Genomic DNA, 21,608 nt, shown 5'->3' on the forward strand with positions numbered 1-21,608 from the left:
GGGTAAAAGAAGCAAACGATGCGGTAACATATATTACAAATTAAAACAATAATATCATATACTTTTGATTTCTTGTTTTATACAAAATCATGCAAACATCTGCGAATTTAAACCTACCATAGTCACTGTATACCTTATTATAAAAAAAACACAGTTACATAATCCTTAGAAAAGAAAACGAAAACGATGGCATACTGGGTTGTCGAAGATATCAATATAATTATGTAAAAAAATGTATTGATAATATTAACTTGAAACAGATTGGCCGGGCAAACGCGATGACGTAGGTCATTTACGAAACTGATTATACGTGGTTGCTATGTTGTAACATATTTAGTCACCAAACGGTGATAAATATGGTCAATAAATACAAAAATATCTATGTATAGTGTAATACACTGGTGCACGCAAAAGAACCAGGGTAGCTCTAACCAGCGTTACATTCTGTCTGTGCACTGTGCTCCAAACAACCTTTTATAACAAACAATCTTCTCGGAGCACTATATAAATAAATTCAAATCACCAAAGGCCATGCCATACATCTTTTGAAAACTTGACCAACAGTTGAATGATGATAAAATACTACACAATGGTTCACAGATGAGGACTTAAAATGTCTTAAAAGTATTTAAAAAATGTCTAGCTTTCGAAACGTCACTCAAAAACAAATAAAATAACTCATGGCATGTGTACAGGAATTAAAACTATGTAAGTTTTGTTCTTGACACAAAATGACCATCTCTGAAGGTATGCACACACCATACCGTCGAGTAAGAAGGGGAAATGAATAATGTATCCTGATTCATAAAATGAACGAGTAACGGATCTTTGATGGATTTATAGGTACTTGATCGAACTTCAGATAGGGTGGTTGTAAATCAACGGAGCCTAGATATGGAATATCTCGATTGATATTATTCAAGTATACATAAGTATTTGCTATTACTATCTTTCTGGTGAAAAACGCCAGTTCTCATAATGTTTTTTTCTCTTCTTTTTTCTTTTCTTTTTTGTTTTCAATATAAGGCATGTGTTGGTTCGGTGTTCAGTTTCTAATCGTTAACCCCCTTAATTGAAGTCTTCTTAAAAGATCCAGCCTAGCAGTTGCATATTTGTGTGCTTGGCAGTTCCCGACAAGCAAGAAGTTTATTCCTCATGCAAAGGTTAATAGTAAGCGTATTCGTTATTTCCAGGTTAACAGAGTAATCGTCAGTTCCAGGTTATTATTAAGTGCATTCATCAATTCCAGGTTAACACTTAGTGTTTTCATTATTTCCAGGTTAACGTTTAGTGTATTCATCAGTTCCAGGTTAACAGTTAGTATATTCATCAGTTCCAGGTTAACAGTTAGTGTATTCATAAGTTCCAGGCTAACATTAAGTGCATTCATCAATTCCAGGTTAACACTTAGTGTATTCATTAGTTTCAGGTTAACGTTTAACACTTAGTGTATTCATCAGTTCCAGTTAATTATTCATCAGTTCCAGGTTAACACTTACTGTATTCAATAGTTCCAGGTTAACATTTAGTGTATTCATCAGTTCCAGGTTAACAGTTGGTGTATTCATTAGTTTCAGGTTAACAGTTAGTGTATTCATCAGTTCCAGATTAACATTTAGTGTATTCATAAGTTCCAGGTTAAAATTTAGTGTATTCATTGGTTCCAGGTTAACATTAAGTGCATTCATCAATTCCAGGTTAACACTTATCGTATTCATTAGTTTCAGGTTAAAATTTAGTGTATTCATCAGTTACGGGTTAACAGTTAGTGTATTCATTAGTTTCAGGTTAACAATTAGTGTATTCATTAGTTCCAGGTTAACATTTAGTGTATTCATCAGTTCCAGGTTAAAATTTAGTGTATTCATTAGTTACAGGTTAACATTAAGTGCATTCATTAATTTCAGGTTAACACTTATCGTAGTCATTAGTTCCAGGTTAACAATTAGTGTATTCATCAGTTTCAGGTTAACAGTAAGTGTATTCATTAGTTACAGGCTAACAGTTAGTGAATTCATTGGTAACAGGTAAACAGTTAGTGTATTCATCAGTTCCAGGTTAACAGTTAGTGTATTCATCAGTTCCATGTTAACAGTTAGTGTTTTCATTAGTTACAGGTTAACAGTTAGTGTATTCATAAGTTACAGGTTAACAGTTAGTGTATTCATTAGTTACAGGTTAACAGTTAATGTATTCATTAGTTACAGGTTAACAGTTAGTGTATTCATTAGTTACAGATTAACGGTTAGTGTATTCATAAGTTCCAGTTTAACAGTTAGTGTATTAATCAGTTCCTGGTTAACAGTTAGTGTATTCATTAGTTACAGGTTAACAGTTAGTGTATTCATTAGTTACAGGTTAACAGTTAGTGTATTCATTAGATCCAGCTTAACATTTAGTGTATTCATCAGTTCCAGGTTAAAATTTAGTGTATTCATTAGTTACAGGTTAACATTTAGTGTATTCATCAGTTCCATGTTAACATTTAGTGTATTAATTAGTGATAGGTTAACAGTTAGTGTATTCATTGGTTACAGGTTAACAGTTAGTTCATTCATCAGTTACAGGTTAACATTTAGTATATTCATCAGTTCCATGTTAACATTTAGTGTATTCATCAGTTCAAGGTTAACAGTTAGTGTATTCATTAGCTCAAGGTTAACAGTTAGTGTATTCATCAGTTCCATGTTAACAGTTAGTGTTTTCATTAGTTACAGGTTAACAGTTAGTGTATTCATAAGTTACAGGTTAACAGTTAGTGTATTCATTAGTTACAGGTTAACAGTTAGTGTATTCATTAGTTACAGGTTAACAGTTAGTGTATTCATTAGTTACAGATTAACGGTTAGTGTATTCATAAGTTCCAGTTTAACAGTTAGTGTATTAATCAGTTCCTGGTTAACAGTTAGTGTATTCATTAGTTACAGGTTAACAGTAAGTGTATTCATTAGATCCAGCTTAACATTTAGTGTATTCATCAGTTCCAGGTTAAAATTTAGTGTATTCATTAGTTACAGGTTAACATTTAGTGTATTCATCAGTTTAATGTTAACATTTAGTGTATTAATTAGTGATAGGTTAACAGTTAGTGTATTCATTGGTTACAGGTTAACATTTAGTGTATTCATCAGTTTAATGTTAACATTTAGTGTATTAATTAGTGATAGGTTAACAGTTAGTGTATTCATTGGTTACAGGTTAACAGTTAGTGCATTCATCAGTTACAGGTTAACATTTAGTATATTCATCAGTTCCATGTTAACATTTAGTGTATTCATCAGTTCAAGGTTAACAGTTAGTGTATTCATTAGCTCAAGGTTAACATTTAGTGTATTCATCAGTGCCAGGTTAACATTTAGTGTATTCATCATTGCCAGGTTCACATTCAGTGTATTCATCAGTTCCAGGTTAATATTTAGTGTATTCATCAGTTCCAGGTTAACATATAGTGTATTCATCAATTCCATGTTAGAATTTAGTGCATTTGTGCGTTCCATGTATACATTAAGTGCATTTGTGCGTTTCATGTTAACAATAAGTGTATTAATCAGTTCCAGATAACATGTAGTACATAAGAGCGTTCAATGTTAAATTTGGTGTATTCATTAGTGCCAGATTAACATTTAATGTATCCGTGCTTTTCATGTTATCATTTAGTGTTTCCATCAGTTCCGTGTTAACATTTAGTGTATTCATCAGTTCCAGGTTAACATTTTGTGTATTCATCAGTTCCATGTTAACATTTAGTGTATTTATCAGTTCCAGGTTAACAGTTAGTGTATTCATCAGTTCCATGTTAACATTTGGTGTATTCATCAGTTCCAGGTTACCAGTTAGTGCATTTGTGCGTTCCATGTTAACAATAAGTGTATTAATCAGATCCAGGTTAACATTTAGTGTATTCATCACTCCCAGGTTAACATTTAGTGTATTCATCAGTTCCATGTTAACATTTAGTGTATTCATCAGTTCCAGGTTAACATTTTGTGCATTCATCACTCCCACATTAACATTTGTATATTCGCGAGTTCCATGTTAGCTGTTCTTGTATTTTGTCATTTTCATGTTAACAGTTAGTGTATTTAACAGTTAAAGGTTAATCTCAGGTGTGTGTTCATGTGTATTCGTCAGTTCCAGGAGGACATTTTGTCAATTCGTCGATTGGGGATGATATTTAGAGAATTCATCACGATCCATATTTATAAGACTTTTAAAGTCATCACTGAAGCCGATTCCCTAAAATTTCAAAGTCGTATTTTAAGGAAAGTATGGGTGTTTTTAACATAAAACTATGTTATTCAATACAATCAATGAAAATAAGATATTTCAGATGTTGTAAAATTATAATATCATATAAGATCATAGGACCACTTGACATTTAGTATATTCGTCTGTCTCTGGTTAAGATTTCGTGTATTCGTCAGTTCTAGATCGACATTATGGCCATTCGTCTGTCTCTGGTTAAGATTTCGTGTATTCGTCAGTGCCAATGAAGGATAAGATTAAGGAAAAATAAAATTGCTAAATTGCAATCTAACATGATAAAACTTAGCATCTAAATAATGTTTACCTGCAATTAGGGTTAAAAATATGAAGGGTCTTTGGATTTGCACTTTGACACGAATCTTCCAAAATCCATTCCCTAATCATTTGCTGCAATTTTAGATTGATCGAAAACAAATTACAAACACTACGGCCTTTAACAGTTTTGGTACTCTTTGAACCCGTCATTGTTTTTAAATGGTTCACAACCCCCCCCCCCCCCCCCCCCCCCCGTATATTTCCATCTTTAACCGGGGTTCTAATAGACCGACGGAACAGAACCGTGGTTCTGCTGACTTTTCATGTGGCCCATATCTAGATTCAGGTTTCAATTTTATTTATTCTATATATCCTACTATACGTCAGAGTCGAACTTTGGGATATACAGAAACTATTTTCTTCAGATCACCAAAGCTGGACTCTAATTTGGTGATTGTTGGTGCATTCGTCAGAACCGATCTACGTATTATTAAAACAGAAAATTTGAAGAATCCTCGATTATCATTGGCACACACAACAATGCAAACACCAATTGGTTATGCTATAATCTAATACAATATTTTCCCTGATGATCGTATGAAAGCCACCCTTAAAAGCTTCAAATGTAAATATTTTAAGAAATAATTAAAATACTGAGTATATTCGATTTAACTTAATCCATCGACGCGATGCATTAAATGGCAATGCATATCACATGTAAATATAAACTACTTATAAGTGTACATAAGCGCGTTAAGATTAGTTTCTAGTGGGTAAAATACATGAATAAATCCTCGTAACCTGACTACTGCGATATTGGTATTATCGAACACACAGCCGATCAAATCAGCGTCGGATTTCATGTAAACTGGAGGTAAATTTTCTTTAGTTTTCATTAAATACTTTTCGTTTCAGACAATTTATTTATTTATTCTCTTAAAACTGTTAAACAAATGCATTGGGTCTTAAAGCGTTAGGTGTTGTAGAATCTTTTTTTTATTTATACCGGAAACCTTGTAACCGGTGCGCGAGGTTAAATACTCTTAGCAACGAGGCGCCATTTTCTTAGCGACGGTACTTTAAAGATTGGATTTTTCCTCGGTAAGTTGACTTCGCGTTTAAGAAATGAATTAAATCGAAACAAAAGAAACTGATAAAACTCAAGATATTTATAATTATTATGATGATTTCAGCATTATAATTTTTAATTTGACGATTATACCAAATTTAAAAGGTATCGAGACCATGATATAACTTTGGGATTTAAATCGTTTAAGGTGATTTTGGTTGTTCCGTAAAGTTTTATTCATGAAATAATAAGGTTTATTCCAAATGAATGAACCTTTTATAATCATTACACTCATGTTATTAGAATTGGTAAGGTAAATTGAAAATATTATCATAAAATTTGATTAACTCGAAATTTGAACCAATTTATGTTTAAGTGTTATCCTTGTATTGAGATTTTGTAAATTACCCAAGAGTATCATGTTTACATAATCTAATTGATTTCATTATTGTTGTATATGTGTCGTCTTAACGAATTATATATCTATATCTATTAAACCATTCAAAATTATACAAGAAAAATTTCCGTATTTGTATTGTAACGTTAGCTTAATGCCATTATAGTAACACACTATTGAAAAATAAATCATAATGTTATAATACACACACAGCTAGCAATACAAAAAAATAACATTTTTCTGACACAAAATCAAATGTATTAAAAAAAAAAATGGCGTTTACCGAAGCTCTTAGTGGAGGAGAAGTATCAAGTATCATATACTGGTAAAGACAACTACATTGTGTTAAAAATCGACAAGTGATTTAAATATCGTGTTCAAACAGTCTTTGGGCGATATGAATTTCATTATAAGATTAAAAATATATGAAGATATCGTATAATATCCCTTTAACCCAGTTACCAGCACTATTTTTTTTGTGTTGCATCAATGTAGGGGTCAGTTCATGTTTCTTTAACTCTCAAAGTATTAAGCGTGTTTTAAGTGCATTGGGACCGATCATGTGTCCATTGTAAACCAAACTTTCAGAACCAGCTTTATAAATTTAAATGAAATATATTTCTAATCTTAAACGGGTTTTTATTCGACTATGTCTGTCTACACTATAAAGCGCTTACTGTAATTGAAATGTTCAAATTATTGGCTTCATTGTCGTCGCACAAATTAAACGCTTTATCTACATAACTGGTTTTGAGTTTAAAAGATTTTAACAAATATGTGTACTATGATTTAGTGTATCTTTATTTGTGCTTAAAACATTGACCTAGCGCCCTTAAACTTATCAAGCATTCAATAACGGACAATGAAAACTATAATGATTTATTCGAATGTCTCGGCTGAATATTTACTTAAGTTATTTGCAGTAAATATTCATACTTTCATTGCTAAATATACAAATTGAGGAGAAATATGAGGTCTTGATTATGGATATTAAATGGTTTTGACAACTTCTGTGCCGCCTGACCTGTGGGTGAGAGGTTGCGCGGTCTGGGTATTCATAGACGGGGCGATAAACACCACCCTGTCGGGCTGGGTCTAGGTCGAACTTGCCAATGTGTGAATGAATCAATGGCAATGACTGGGCAACGGTTAAACGCTATATTCTTAAATGCATTTGATTAAAAAATAGCATATCTTAATACTTATTACCTGTAATACATTAAGTATTATAGCAATTCACTGAACCCATTTTTTTTGTTGTGTGTGAGTGCGTTTGTTTCGATGATAAGCGGGAAACGATCATCAGTTATCTTTAAATAGATGATATGCGTTGTGTCTCTCAGCTATATGAAACAGCGTAGATAAATGACAAAGACATAGCTCTTCAAACAGTTCATGATATTCAAATTGAAACAAATAAGCAGAGGCTTGTTTTCAAGTTTTTTCCTATTCACCATAAACCATTCAGATACTGTTTGCAGGCTCGTACGAATGTAATTTATTAACTTTTGTAAATGAAAAGCCCGGGCCAAGCTTATCGACTCGTGCCTTTGCAACACCTTACAGGGCTTTCTCCTCCAGTGTTCAATGTTATCTCTACGAAATCAAACAAACACGGGCATTTTATATATTACCTTCACCTATTGTGCGGACGCTGCTATGTAAATAGAAATATTAATTTCAATTATGCCCCTGTCGTATGTATTTGTCGAGGAGTGTAGGTATGGGGAAAAAGGGGAACAAAGGGTGGGCAAATATAGTATTTACTTCGTTTACGACCGCTTCAATCGTAAAGAAAGTCTGATTATTATGTGTTTTAGTAACGTTGTACAAACACATCACATGCGCATTTTCCGCGCGAATCTTTGTTCAAGTAAAAGGTATTCGAAGCCTTTCTGTATATAGAAGGCAAAACTACCCTAAGTCACATTTATTAATAATGATGGTTGTGTGCAACATGTTTTTTAAACCGCTGGCCTTTGTTAAAACCATTTGTGTTTGTTATCTCTATCAGTTCGTTCCAATAGACTGAAAGGGTTGGTTTTAAAACTTGCTTCAATGTTTGACGATTTGAGACAAGAGTTTGGCATAGTGACATGCTGGCATAGTAGAAGCCATAACATCCGTGACCCGAGCGTAGAATGTGTATCGATCAGAGCATACAAATATATGTCACCTATCTTCCCTGGTCGTTAAAAGGTGGCAAGGCACATTGAGAGGTGATTTAGCGGACACAGGTAACAAATCCAGTGAGATTAATGGAATCAAGGATGAATTATCGTCAAGTTTGTCCAGTTGGTGATCATGATAAAGTTAAGTTTAAATGGTCAAGGTTTTAACTTTGGACTTTCCTAGTTAATGGTATGTGCCTTAATATAAAATTATATATATTTGATAGAAGCTCCAGTAAACCATCGCATGAGCTGTACAGACAGCCTAATGAAAAAACGAGACTGATTTCAATCATGAACATGTAAATTTAATTACGTGAGGTTGACGACCGCAAAATCATGTCATTGCTTGGGTCGCTTTCCTTAATATCAAGTCACGATAAGCCTTCAGTGCATATTAAATGGTTGTTATTTACGATTTATAGCAGGTTACGTGATTTGCTAAACCCATCAGGAGTCTTATATCAGAATGGTTATTTGGTCATAACCTTGGTTGTGTTGGTTACCGGGTACATAACAAACACAGATCATGGGACAGAGTGCAATAAACTATTACAGGGGACCCGTTAGCAGACCACTCAAACAAATGGTTGTCATGGTTTCGTACCTAAGACATGCACCTTGTATTGGTTGTTATAGCAATTTCAGCACAAGTTAAAAAAGGTTATATCGTCGGATACCCCAGTGGTCGGTGTTGGGCAGATTCCGTACACTTTTTTTGTAGTATTAAGGAAATGTGCAATTTGAGTGTAGATATGGTTAGTGTCGGTAATATAACATGACCCTGGTAGTGTTTAAGGTGTTAGTAAGTTGGTTTAAATCATCTATATTTCAAGAAAACGCTTCCTATTTCTAGATATAATAAGTTTTGCATAACTAAGGGATTTACTATGGCAATAATACGTGAAAGGCATACAAGTGGCATATAAATGCAAAAAAACAAGGGATTTGAAGGTACACTGTTCTTTGAAAATGTAAATGATCGTTCTGACACGTTACTATTCAACTACACTCCGTCTTTATTGAGGCAGTTCCGTTTCTTTGATTGTCGCTATAACCAACAGGCAAAAACTGAACATAAATATTTAACTGCCAAACACATACACCAACACAGACTTTCAGACAGATATCGTCAATACCCGTGAGCGGTCCTCGTAAATAATTCCTTACCGATCATTTGATAAATATCTACTAGTAATTGGCCGTCATTGGCACTTTCACCAACATTACGAGGTTTGGAATCCATTTGCGATTTTTCTATTCTGATAACTTAAATGCCTTACATTTTGTCTGACCTGTAATCTTCGTGATTAAAAAATTGTTCAATACTAAATGAATTCTTAAGAGGGTTCGTTGGCAGGCGATTAAACGGATTAAGCCTTATAATATAGCCCTGTCAGCGTTTCCAAATAGTACAATTAAATGCCAGTGAAAATATTTCAATCACGTAATGAGCTAACAAACACATTAAACAAATGAAAGTTATGAGAGATAACAGTATTTTTGTAGAATTGTGGTCAAACCAAAATAAGTTCATTAATAAGTTGTTTGTTCGTTTTTTTATAATATACTAGAGAAATATGTAATACTCTAAAGGCGCGAACCAACTGGGCTTGGTATAGAGAAAAAAAAACGAGTTGTCAGGCCAGGTGAAATTACAAAAACTTTCTTTGAAGTAAATACTTTATGTATTGCTCTTTGTTAAATGTATTGATATGATCATTAAACGTATTCATATAGTTTGTTGGTAGTCTTTATATACTTGTTCAATAAATGACTTCAGAATAAAACATATTTTTCCGTAAACCAAATGCCTTTGTATTAACATTGTTTCATTGCTATCTGCATTTCATTGTTATCTGCAATGTAAAAATCAAATAAATGTTTTTAACCAGACTAACCATTTAAGAGAGTTAAGCTTTAAAAGATACATGTATACATAACAATACAATACAAATGTTGGGGCGAATGTCTCCTTACTATTTAGTGCGCATGCACGAACCGCTGAATAAAATCCCTACTTTAATTCGCGAAGAAAGAGGCCTTAACACAAAATGCTAATATGATTGAATTGTAAACGCTCAAACAATAGAAAAACACAGAAAGCCTGCTCTACACCTCGGCTTACATGAATTATTCAACACCATCCATGGGATAATTGTTTCTCTTGACAGAGCGATCATATGGCAGACTTAACAAGACGAAATATGGTATGAAACAAGATAATGAAATCATGGTCGCCTACCTGATATAATATTTACCCATATCGGCAAATTTGCATAGAACAAAATCTCATCAATACATAAACCATATTTTAACAATCATTCTTCTCTTATCGCCCTGATCTGGGTGTTTGTTTCAATCGTTATGTCTGTGTTACCATGCTTCGCTCTGTTAAAGTCTGACGAATATGTTTTTTCATTGGGATCAATTGCAATGGTCTCTAGCAATGGAACGTGTTAAATATTAAGTAGATGGTTGGTTTTGTATTTCATTAGCTGCTCGTATTTCGGTATCAATATCACAGGAAAAGTTGATATTTAATTGAAAATTAATTGAAAGAAACCCCTATAATAAAACCCTGAAACACATTGTTCGCCTTTTTAAATCAATGGTAGTTTAAAGGTTGACTAAAGAGTAAAGACATTGTCACGGACTTGTAAAGTATGTCATAAAAGTTGCAATGAAATTTATTTGACCATTTACCATGGTTGCACCACAGATGCATTTAACTTGACAAGTTTTATTGCCCCAATGTAAGCTTTATATAAAATAGGAATGATATCGATACGAGTAACACTATCGACTGTATTCACACTTGCATTTAACGCCTCAAAAGAGGGGGCCTTTTTTGTACCATAACATACATAGGGCATATCAGTGCATATCTAGCATCGTTCAGATTCGTTTATAGATATATCTTGGTAAGAAAGTATAATGGAAAAAGTAGACATGTACATGAAATTCCAAACTGGCAAGGACTCTGTTGAAAGTCATCAAACTGGTGATTAGTAAGTCTGTGGTTAGCATTCCTAGGACGAAACAATGACGGCGTCGAGAGTTCATGACTTTACAATCCATGTTGCGTAGGGACAGGCAGCTTAAGCCATAATGAACTATACTGACCCGACGGCGATTAAAATTATGTGCATGTATACTGGAGTACATGTAATATTCTTGTATATTTGACTTTGAGAGTTTAAAAACCAAAAATAAGTACATGTATTCTCTACATCGTATGTAACAGTGTCAGTTATCTGGACCTTTTCTGGACTTAATGTTTGCCGGGCTACTGGATGTTTACATGTATGATCTGGTCAATCGAGAGCTCATTCTCGTTCTGCACATGCAGAACTGGCTGTTAAACAAAACATTTCGTATTCGGCATTTTTTTTTCATACACAATTTTATTACTACGCTCTGTTTTGCATTACCTATGGCCAGGTATATAGCCAGGTATGATTGAAAGCCTACTTGTAAGGCTCGGAACTGCCAGTTTACAACCGCAGCGGCGTTAAACATACATTCTACGTTATAAATCCATATTCAGACATTGAGTAAACACTTGAATGAAGCATACAAGACTTCTAAAGATTTGATAATGTATTTAAAGGCGGATAAAATACTTCTTTATTTATTTTAACATGAAACTGCTCATGTGGGAGTTGATCCAGTGTAATCGCATTAATGCACATTCAATATGGCGTTTAATAATATCTGCAAAGTTCTCATGGAATAGCCTGTTGTAAGCTTGAAAAATCATACGGAGCAAATCAATGTTCACATTAGCCTTTATCTCGACAATAAAACCTGAGTTCTAGTAAGCTTTGTCATGAGGCAGATATTTAAAACAAAAATCATTGACTGTGCTTTATAATAGATTTAAGCGAGCAGATTTATATGAATAAATGCATAAATAAAATAAAAGATAAAAAACAACAACTTTTATTTACTATTCATTTTTATTCACCGATAAATGTTTGCTAAATACAGGAATAATATAACATACAAATGAGCATTGTATAAATGGGGTACTTGTGTCAGACTGACAACCCTATACGTCTGTATTAATTATTCAAACAGAGAACACTAGACGTTCGGTCTTACTTTCAGAACGTCAAAGCCGGAAGTCTTCTGCATCACGTGACAGTTACTTGGAAACCAGCAGCTGACAACGACGCTCAAGTTTTTGGTGCCATACCGAAGACTTAGATCAGTGAAACTTGAGGAATAATCCAGTGTTGTTGTTTTTGACGGGGTTGCAGTCCCATCCATATTCACAATGAGTCACAAGTAAGTATATTTTGTGGTGCTTTACCTATAGTAAAATCTGATTTAACGCAAAATTGTTGACGTTGCTAACGCTTGTAAAGTGTGACGTCGACGTCATGTTATTGTCTATTGTTTTCCAAAGCCAGAATCGCAACGTTTTCATCCCTGCACACTTTCTCTTGCACTATATATGTTTATGAATGTAACTGCATGTCACGTTCAAGCCACGCTTACAAAATGAAATCATAATTGAACGATTTTAAACATTTTCATCGGTTTTCTGTGTGTGTTGTTGGTATTATCAACACAACAAGTTAGGGTAGATAGTTTTTGTTTTTCGTCTTAGGTTATTAAGATTATGTGTTTGTCAAACACACAGAGTCTTTAAACATTCCAGAGTCAATGACATACATACTTGATATAAAACGTTGAATTTCTCTAGATTATATATACATGTATTACATAACAAAACTTATGTTGAAGTAAATAAGAGTATGATCAGCCTTTTCCAAAAGTGTGTACGTTCTAGGTTGGGGCTTAAAGCTTTTCTTACCCATTTATCCAAAATGTACCTATTTCCTTTAGTAGGGGGCGAAGCGCCACCAGGTAATGTATATTACTAAACTCTGCCTTGTAGATCGCATAAGCCTAGATTAATAGGTTTTAGAGCAATTGCGTTTTCATGCAAGCTTTGTTCCTTCCTTTTTATGAATGCTTATTTTTCAGTTACACGATAAAATAAATACATCTTACAATTCTTTCTATAATAACGCTTTACGTATAAGTTAAATTTCATTTAATTTTATAATTTCATTTACTTTAATACTACATATATATATATATATATATATATATATATATATATATATATATATATATATATATATATATATTAACAAATCTGTATGAAAGCTTATATCGTATATACTGATGATTTGAACCTGAAGAATTGTGGACATTTTTATAATACAACATTTTACCGATGTTAAATCAACTTGTCCACTTATAAACTGGATGTGTTGACCTAATTGGTGTCGACAAAAATGTTGAGCATGCTGCGTGGATTTATCTTAAAGTAATGTTTTATGATAATTTGTCGACACAGCAAATCTCAAGATATCCGGAATCTACATCATTTTGCCAACATTTGGTGTCAAGTGAATGGAAAACAAATACATGATAACTCTATTAGTGTAATATATACGATATACGCTTCCATCGAAAAGATTGAAGTTTACCAACGTTGACGTAGTATTTAATGACCAAATATCTGACTTTGTAATCTCATTATAATGTTAGCGCACACAGGTATGTAGAAAAAAGTCCACACAAATGTACATTCATATTCATGTGACATATTCTAAACGTCTGTCATGTAATTATGCGGATGGAGGTACACCGTTGGCACATGGCTGATATTGTGTAGCTAGCTTTGGGTTGGTATCACGGCATTGAGCAGGACTGGTCAGTGGCCCTTTCATGCAGTCAAACATGAATTTGGTATTTGAGATCATTTTCAGGATCATTTATATCATTATGTATATGATAACAAACAGTAACTGATGGTGCATCATACTTACAAAGCATACTTGCTTTTCGTCTTCTCTACTCTATTATCCTAATATGTAAATGACTCGTTCATTAATGAATCATTTTAAACATCTAAGCTCGTGAAAGAATGCTTTAAATCGTAATTTACCACGGTGTATTGCAGGCTAACCTTTATTGCACTTAATCGTGTTGGAGAGCTTGTTGAGATTTTTAATGTTATTGAGCATTTTCGGTTTCCAAATAAAAAACCTGAGCATTAGCGTTTCAGTTCGTGATCATATTGAATTCCAATGTCATTTTTTCTGTCAGGGTTTTGTTCCTCCACCTCTGTAGACATTAAGATTTGAAAAGGTTTATTTTTTCCTTCGTTCTTTCTGTATTTCTATAGAAGCTGTAATAAGGCTAGAGTGCACTCATGAATATAAAAAGTTTTCACATTAAAATAGGATTACAAATGTTATTCAATAAAGGCCGTTTCCCGAGGTTAAACACTTCTTAGCACTTAACATAAATGCAATTAAAGAAACACATTCAAGTCTGGCAAATGAGCCATAATACAGGAAAATTATCCAGCGCGGCGTCAATGCTGAAGTTTTCAGGTTGGGATATTCTTCTAAATGCCAGTTGTGCCATTCCAGACTCGCCTTTTACGACAGTCCGGCTATCGTGCGTTCACGGAGTGCCACGCCGCTGTCGCCGGAGATGTCGAAGATCCTGCCGTACGTGTCCGACAAGACAATCTCGCGCCACCTCGGATACGCCGGAAGGTCCATGGACATGGGACATGCCAGAAACTACTACAACCCTGCCAGGTAACGGATTGTGCTTCTCTTATTTGATTTAAAGACATCGCCCAGCAATTGTAAAGGGTTTCCTGATCAAGCTTCTGTTTACTGTTGATGTCGGTCGTTGTGACATCTCTACAAATCATACATCATTTACAAAAAAGATATCCTCCACGTTGGGTTGTTTTGTTTGATTTTACAATACTTACAAGCAAGGGCCAGCGCGTACCATTTAGGGATATGACTCGTTATTATTCTTAAAAAAACACGACCAAACCGTTTCGGTGTCAAGATACAATAAATGGCATTTATTTGGCAGTAATTCCTCTGTATTCAATACATAAACTTAAGACAGTATACCGTATTGATGTTTTAAAACGCATGTGTTTTGTCATACATTGTTCTGTAATTTAAGAATGAGCGATGGCAGTTTAGAGCTATTGGAACTTTATAATGTAAACATTGTGGTATTCACGACTGGAATAATTACTCATTTAGAGACGTTGAAAAATTCAATGAACTATTTGCACATTTCCATTTCTCGGGTAATTTCAGAAATACGATCTACTCTCGGTACACACCCAACGACTGGGGCCTCTCTAACCAGATGAACTACAGTCTCTCAGACAAGGAGCGCGCCTTCGGGGAGCGCCTTCGCGCAGACGCTTGGAGGGCCATGAAGGAGACAGATGCTCGCACACGCAACCGACAAAACGATGTCACTAAAAAACTAGGTAAAAATTGCCGGTCCAGTTCTACTTTTGTTCCACATTGTTTATAAAGCCTTTTTTCAATAAGGTTTATTCACCATATGATATTGAATGTACAAGACCACCATGTCATCTCAGTACCATAATCGTTCATCTTTGATAATTCATATAAAAAAAATATGTTTAAAAAAAAGATAATTTATTCAAAAGTCACATATAGGGAATAATCGATAAAACATACTTATCGTTCTTCTTTTTGTTCATTATTTTTTGCATAATGTTCAGCCCCAATGATCCTGTGTTGACTTACGTATTCCAGGGTATATAACACGTTATTGTGGTCTTGAAAAATAAATCCATGTTTTCAGCATAATTTGCTTTCAGGCGAAAGAGTCCAAGATATATCATTCTGGAAATCAGAACTCCTAAACGAAATCAACAGTATAGAAACTGAAAGCGGAAATCTCGAGGTACCGCGAAACAAGCGCCACCTAGCGTGGTGTTAACGTGAGAGTTTAGTAGTCCTGTCCCCCCTCTAATCTCAGCCAAACTTCTCTGTATAACTGTATAACGTGCATGCATGCAATATGCTCCTAACAAAAGAGTCTGAGATCAAATGTTGGACGCACACATTTTTTTTTGTTAAAACGCCTATTGTTTTGTGAGTAGAACAGATGGTTCCTTTTTTTAGAAAGTAGATCTTAGTCTTAACACTATGTAGCGGATACAATTGTTTGCTCGGGTACACATGCTTGCGAACACATTTGATCTCGGAGGGCATGTTATTAGGCTGCACCAGGGAGACAAGCACTCCGCCTCCTCTTGGTCGCCCGCCTACACTCTGTACATTGTATCCCCAGGAGAAAGAGTTTACGACATCGCATTTTGGAAGAGTGAGCTTAATATGGAAATCAACTCGTTGTGTACAGAGATTGCAAACTTGAAGGTAACAAACGACAGTCAAAACGGTTATTTGAAAGTTGTGTACAATTTAAGTGACGTTCAGAAATTATCAGTCTTTGCCTGTTAAAGCTTGCTCACATATCAGTATACATGTCTTCTGTCAATCATGAAGAACATGCCGTAATACCTTGACTATACCACCAAATGCGATGTTTTCAAGCAAACGTAGATTTATCTATTCGGAGTAGACACTGTGTTTTGGGCGTAGTATGGGGCTTGTTTCTTTATTTCTTACCACAGAAGGAATTACGTAGGCTATTGCAGCTGATATTATTTCTATTTGTCACAATTAATTTATTTTTAAATTCGATACATGGCACTAATGCTTTTTGCTTTTCTTACATTTCTTGCTTTGCATAATCGGACAAAATCACAAGTAATAAGTCTCCCCTTCTGCCAGGAGAATGCATGTTTATGTCCTGTTTGTACTAGCATGTAATATGTCTTCGTTCGTCGGTCCCATGTCTAACATAAAACTTTAACTTAAAGCATCCAAACAGATGTTGTTGTTTTCTTACAAGTTTCCTAACTCAATATTAAGCATGCTAAAAGTGTCCATTAACACGGCCCAGTCGACAATCCCTGTATTGTTAAAGTTACACTTTTTGTTCAGGCCCGCGCATTTGCTTTTCTTGAACGTAAAAAACGTATTTGCACCGTAGACTAGTTTACTGCACAATTTTGCTAGAAGAACACGTTCAATAGCTGTCTTTAAATAGAAAGTACTTGCTACACATCTGAAACAAAATGAGGTCTTTTAAGGTATACGATGGTCAAACAAGAGTTTATGTAAAATGGTGATGCCTGGGGACTTTTTGGGGATATTTTAGTATCATTTGAAAGGGTATAGCTTGCTACTTTTTATGTTAATTAATGACCGAAATTATATTACATATATATATAAGTTTTGGCAGTTAGTTTAAAGTTCTTTATTTCAATTAAAATCGGATAGTGAAATCGGACGAGTTTGGAATGTTACAAACATTGTGTTTGTAATATTTTTTTCAGCATAATAATTACGTATTTTCCCTTAATGCTTTACACCATCTCATACGGTGTGTCAAAGAAATATGGGGTGGCCAGGCATCAACATTTCACATCACTGTACATCGGACACCTTAACATTGGAGCTTAATTGCCTATTGTATCGCTAAAAAAGCAGTGAATACAAAAACAGACAAAATTATGTTGGGAATGACTAGCTGTATATGTGTTCATGATAAACATTTTACTGAAAAATATTTTAATTAAACATAAATACATCGTTGACAAAGTTGCTTAAATGCTGGTCATTCTGACCCCATGTCCTGTGGTTCGCTCACATAACTGAGCCCCCTGTTCTGTCCCCCCGCAGGAGTACCGCCGCACGTGCGAGAAGGCGTTCTCGGACACGGCCAACCCCCTCCATATCGCGGAGGAATGTCTCATGCACAGAGAGAAGAGAAATGGTATCGACCTCGTCAACGACGACGTGGAGAAGACGCTTGTCAGGGTACGCATGCGCATGTCCAATTTTGGAACTTCTTGTTGTAACAGTAGAAGTTAGCTGATATTTCAAACCCATTAGGTAAAATTTACTCGTCCTAAGTCCCGAATGCACTTAAGTGTGTCTTTAAATTAAGGGAATACAAGTCATTTTCTTTGCATTGTTCCAAAACGGTAACCTTTACATCTGCCTTAAGTCCGTATTTCTTGTTGTAGGAAGTAAATGTAATCAAAAAGTGCCAGGCTAAATTGAAGAAAGTGCTCGACAAAGCTGCCGTTCAACTGAAGTAAGTGTAATAAATAACTGTCAAAGAATGCATACATATAGGCTTGTAATGGATCAACATAATCTCTGTCTGATGATTAATTTGTTTTATGATGTAATGTTCTATCAGAAAAGTCGTGTACAGTAAATAACATAACAAACGAAATAAATAACACAAACAAAAATATAATCTGGCACGTGTCGACCGCTTGCAGAATGAACCGGGCTGCCCAGCACGCCCTGGAGATCGACGCCAAGGACAAGCACCACGCGCAAGGCCTTGACGACCGCATCCAGCAATACCGGAACGGGTCCGCCGGCACCGGCTACTACCCGGGCATCGAGAGCATCGATAACACGTAAGTGGTAAACTGGAATGAAAATAATGGTAGCAAAGAAGACTCCTTGCATTGAAGTATGCTGTCATTTTTCTGCCGGCAGACATTATTATTATTGGTTTTACATTCTCTTCACAGTTTTGTTCTTGGTAAAAACAGCACACTCATGTTATTCAATTAGTGTTTCAAGATACTTATGGCTGTCATATTTTACAGGATCACCATCCCAGAATCGTGGGCACGGTACACCCAGGAGAACATCGCCCGATCTCAAAAGGAGCGCGCGGGGTCCGAGCGGCTTCGGGGTGAGATCGACGCCACCATGCGCCAGTGCGCCAACGACATGTGGAACATGTTCAACACCGTCAACAACGCCTTCAACGCGAGAATACGCGAGACAACGGACGCCAGGAACAGGCTCCAGGCACATTTACAGAGGGTACGTCGCGGACTGTGTGAATTTGTCAAAACGGTTTAAAGGTGCAGTTTTTGTTTAATTTCCCGGAGTTGCTTGAACTCCAGACTTGTCTGTGAGCCCACAATGATTCGTTGCCTATAATAACCACGAAAAGGGTTGTAAAATGATCATGTAAAAACTGAGTCGCCGAATATTTATTCTTGTTTTCACCACGTTACAGACGATGGCGGAGATCTTCGACATGGAGAAGAACATCGAGCTGCTGCGTAAGGCCATCCAGGACAAGGAACACCCCATGAAGGTGTCCCAGAGCCGTCTGGACGAGCGTACACGCCGCATCAACGTCGAGCTCTGCAACGACCCAGTCATGAAGTCGTACGTACACGTTTCTTACCTATTGATTCTGAGTTTTGGTTATTCAAATGTTTCGTTTCACTAATCTTTAATATTCATGTGGCATAATTCATACCGACGTATATACAGCAGCAAGATTCTCTCAAGAATTTGTTAATTTTGAGTTAAATAACAAAATAACATCACTCCTTCACTCTTCCGTTTGAACTTCATTTGAACACAGATCTGAAAAAGCCGTTTGCGTGTTACAATGTACAAAAAAGATATTTGTCTTGATGTCAAATTTAAAATGTATGCGCACGTGTTAACGATCTTATTTTTCGTGCAGGCTGCAGCGGGAGGTAAGCGAGATCCGAGAGTCGGTTCGCATCCTGAAGGAACGTCTGAAGGCGTCCGAGTTGTCCCTGGCGCGCCTCATGAAGACAAAGGCCTGCTTGGAGCACGACATCTCCGTGAAGGAGAACAGTCTGCGGATCGACTCCCAGTATTGTATGGGTATGCGCAAGGGCTTCCCCATGGACCCGAAGGTCGGCCCAATCTTCCAGATGCCCACATGCTAACCTGGGATACTAGAGACATATTTATTGTTATAGACAGTTTCATAGTTTTAAAAATGAATATTTTAAGTTTTGAGCTATCGATTTTCATACATATGTTTTAGTTTTATCATCTGGTTGTTAAAATCAAGCAAAAGTTGATATAAAGAAGTGATGATAGATTATTTTTCAGTCATTTTACAATATTACAAGATCAGATATGCGTTGGTAAGAAGCGGTGGCACAGTAGGTTATTGGTAGAGGGAATAATTCAACATTGCAGAAACGATTACTGCCACACGTCACTACCAGCAATTTGAATGTGTATTAGCTGAGAGTGTGTGTATATACCTGTCGCATGTGTTTGTTTGAATATCATCTGTTAAACTTGTAGCTTATAAAGGGTTGCTACGCTTTCGTATTTTCAAGGTACAAATTTAACAGTCTTGTGCGATGCCTACTTGGTGGGCTCCGGTAGGCATTTTGGAATACTACGTACCCGGTGTTAGGCGATCGCTCTTCGAATTCAAGATAAAAAAATATGTTTAAAATCCGATGTAGTATGAAAGTGCCTACCCTCTTTCTCTCTTTCGTTGTTTGCGGCCTGTCTAACATGCTAGTTTCGTTACCTTCATTTTCTCTCAAATACAGATGTTTTGTTTGGTTTTAATTCTATTACTCTAAAAGTATAGGCATGGGTGTGCTATGTCCACATCATTTCAAACAGTATTATATTGTTACCATTTCCCTCCACGTTATATTTTTGTACAGTGTGTTAATATTTATGTAGAATTGTTGTTTTATAATTTAGATATTTATTCTTGTTGCTTAGATTTAGTCATTTAACATCAGATGCCAGTGATCGCGTATTAATCTGCCACGCCATCGTTGCCATGACCACCGAACTATTTCCTTGCTCTGTTTTAGTGTAAGGAAGTAGAGAAAGTGCTCAGATAATATTTTAACACTCGTTATATCTTAAACGGGACAAAACTTTAAGATTTAGGTTTTAAAAATGGCAGCAAATTAAAAAAAACACAACATTATGCAGTTTTTCTGCACTCGCGGTGTCTGCATTGGATTAATTAAACAGAAGGCACGAATGGCAACTCCTAACAGTATTATATTTTTCAAGTATTATTTCACGCATGTAATGAAGCTGGTTGGCGTTTTGCTCAGAGACAAGTAAACATTGTCTCTTCTCAAACCAATGTTATCTGTGATAAAGGGGAACTCCATTTACACGTGCGCTTGAGGACAAGCTAAAATGCATTTCCCCGCCCCATGTCATGATGTAGTTTCAGCGAGTAGGACATGAAATTGTTTGATATGTGTATATGTATTGCATAGAACCACAATATGAAGGCTTATGTTGTTTGCACAATAAAAAATTAAGAATTTTACTGTGTCTTTATGTTGTCATCAAAATATTGGTCCATCTTTTCGAACAATCTCAAGTCTTAAGTCCAGAATCAGGACTCAAACTCCAAGTTAGGTTCTCTCTAATATACTGATAGTGATAATTTTCGAATTAAGTACCATCTGAAAGTTTCACTATCTTTTAAAGAGATTATGTTAAATAAACATAATATAAATTATTCTGATTTTTTGCATTTCAAAAGAATGCTTTTTTTTCTGAGTTTGATACTGGACTAAGATTTGAGACTGTTTGTAAAGCTACTGACAAACAAAGTTCAGAAATACGTCTATGGAGTATGGTTTGTCTAAAACACGGTCTTACAAAGGAATAGCATTTATTAAACATTCAATATC

At 35.4% G+C, this 21,608-nt stretch overlaps 1 protein-coding gene across 4 annotated transcripts; it reads left to right on the plus strand.

Moving 5' to 3' along the window:
- Nucleotides 1-5,273: 5,273 nt before the first annotated feature.
- On the plus strand, nt 5,274-21,238 carry LOC128232561 (tektin-3-like). 4 transcript variants are annotated; one of them, XM_052946198.1, is made up of 12 exons: nt 5,274-5,395; nt 12,272-12,451; nt 13,016-13,036; nt 14,620-14,793; nt 15,322-15,500; nt 16,337-16,422; nt 17,794-17,931; nt 18,141-18,211; nt 18,405-18,548; nt 18,744-18,966; nt 19,166-19,320; nt 19,628-21,238. In XM_052946198.1, exons 2-12 carry the CDS (start codon nt 12,441-12,443, stop codon nt 19,857-19,859), a joined length of 1,434 nt encoding a protein of 477 aa, XP_052802158.1. In that variant the 5' UTR covers nt 5,274-5,395; nt 12,272-12,440; the 3' UTR covers nt 19,860-21,238. The 4 variants fall into 4 exon arrangements, with proteins under 4 accessions (XP_052802158.1, XP_052802159.1, XP_052802157.1 ...); XM_052946199.1 differs by lacking the exons at nt 5,274-5,395; nt 16,337-16,422 and adding exons at nt 5,515-5,622; nt 15,861-15,946; XM_052946197.1 differs by lacking the exon at nt 5,274-5,395 and adding an exon at nt 5,515-5,622.
- The last annotated feature ends 370 nt before the right edge of the window (nt 21,239-21,608 follow it).

The sequence above is a fragment of the Mya arenaria genome, chromosome 4, assembly GCF_026914265.1.
Source record: "Mya arenaria isolate MELC-2E11 chromosome 4, ASM2691426v1".
Classification (NCBI taxonomy): domain Eukaryota; kingdom Metazoa; phylum Mollusca; class Bivalvia; order Myida; family Myidae; genus Mya; species Mya arenaria.

Bases quoted from the DNA above. Each gene is read 5' to 3' on its own strand.
- LOC128232561 (XM_052946198.1), top strand. The intron at 14,794-15,321 runs GTAACGGATTGT...GGGTAATTTCAG, and splicing joins AACTACTACAACCCTGCCAG to AAATACGATCTACTCTCGGT. The intron at 19,321-19,627 runs GTACGTACACGT...TTTTTCGTGCAG, and splicing joins AACGACCCAGTCATGAAGTC to GCTGCAGCGGGAGGTAAGCG.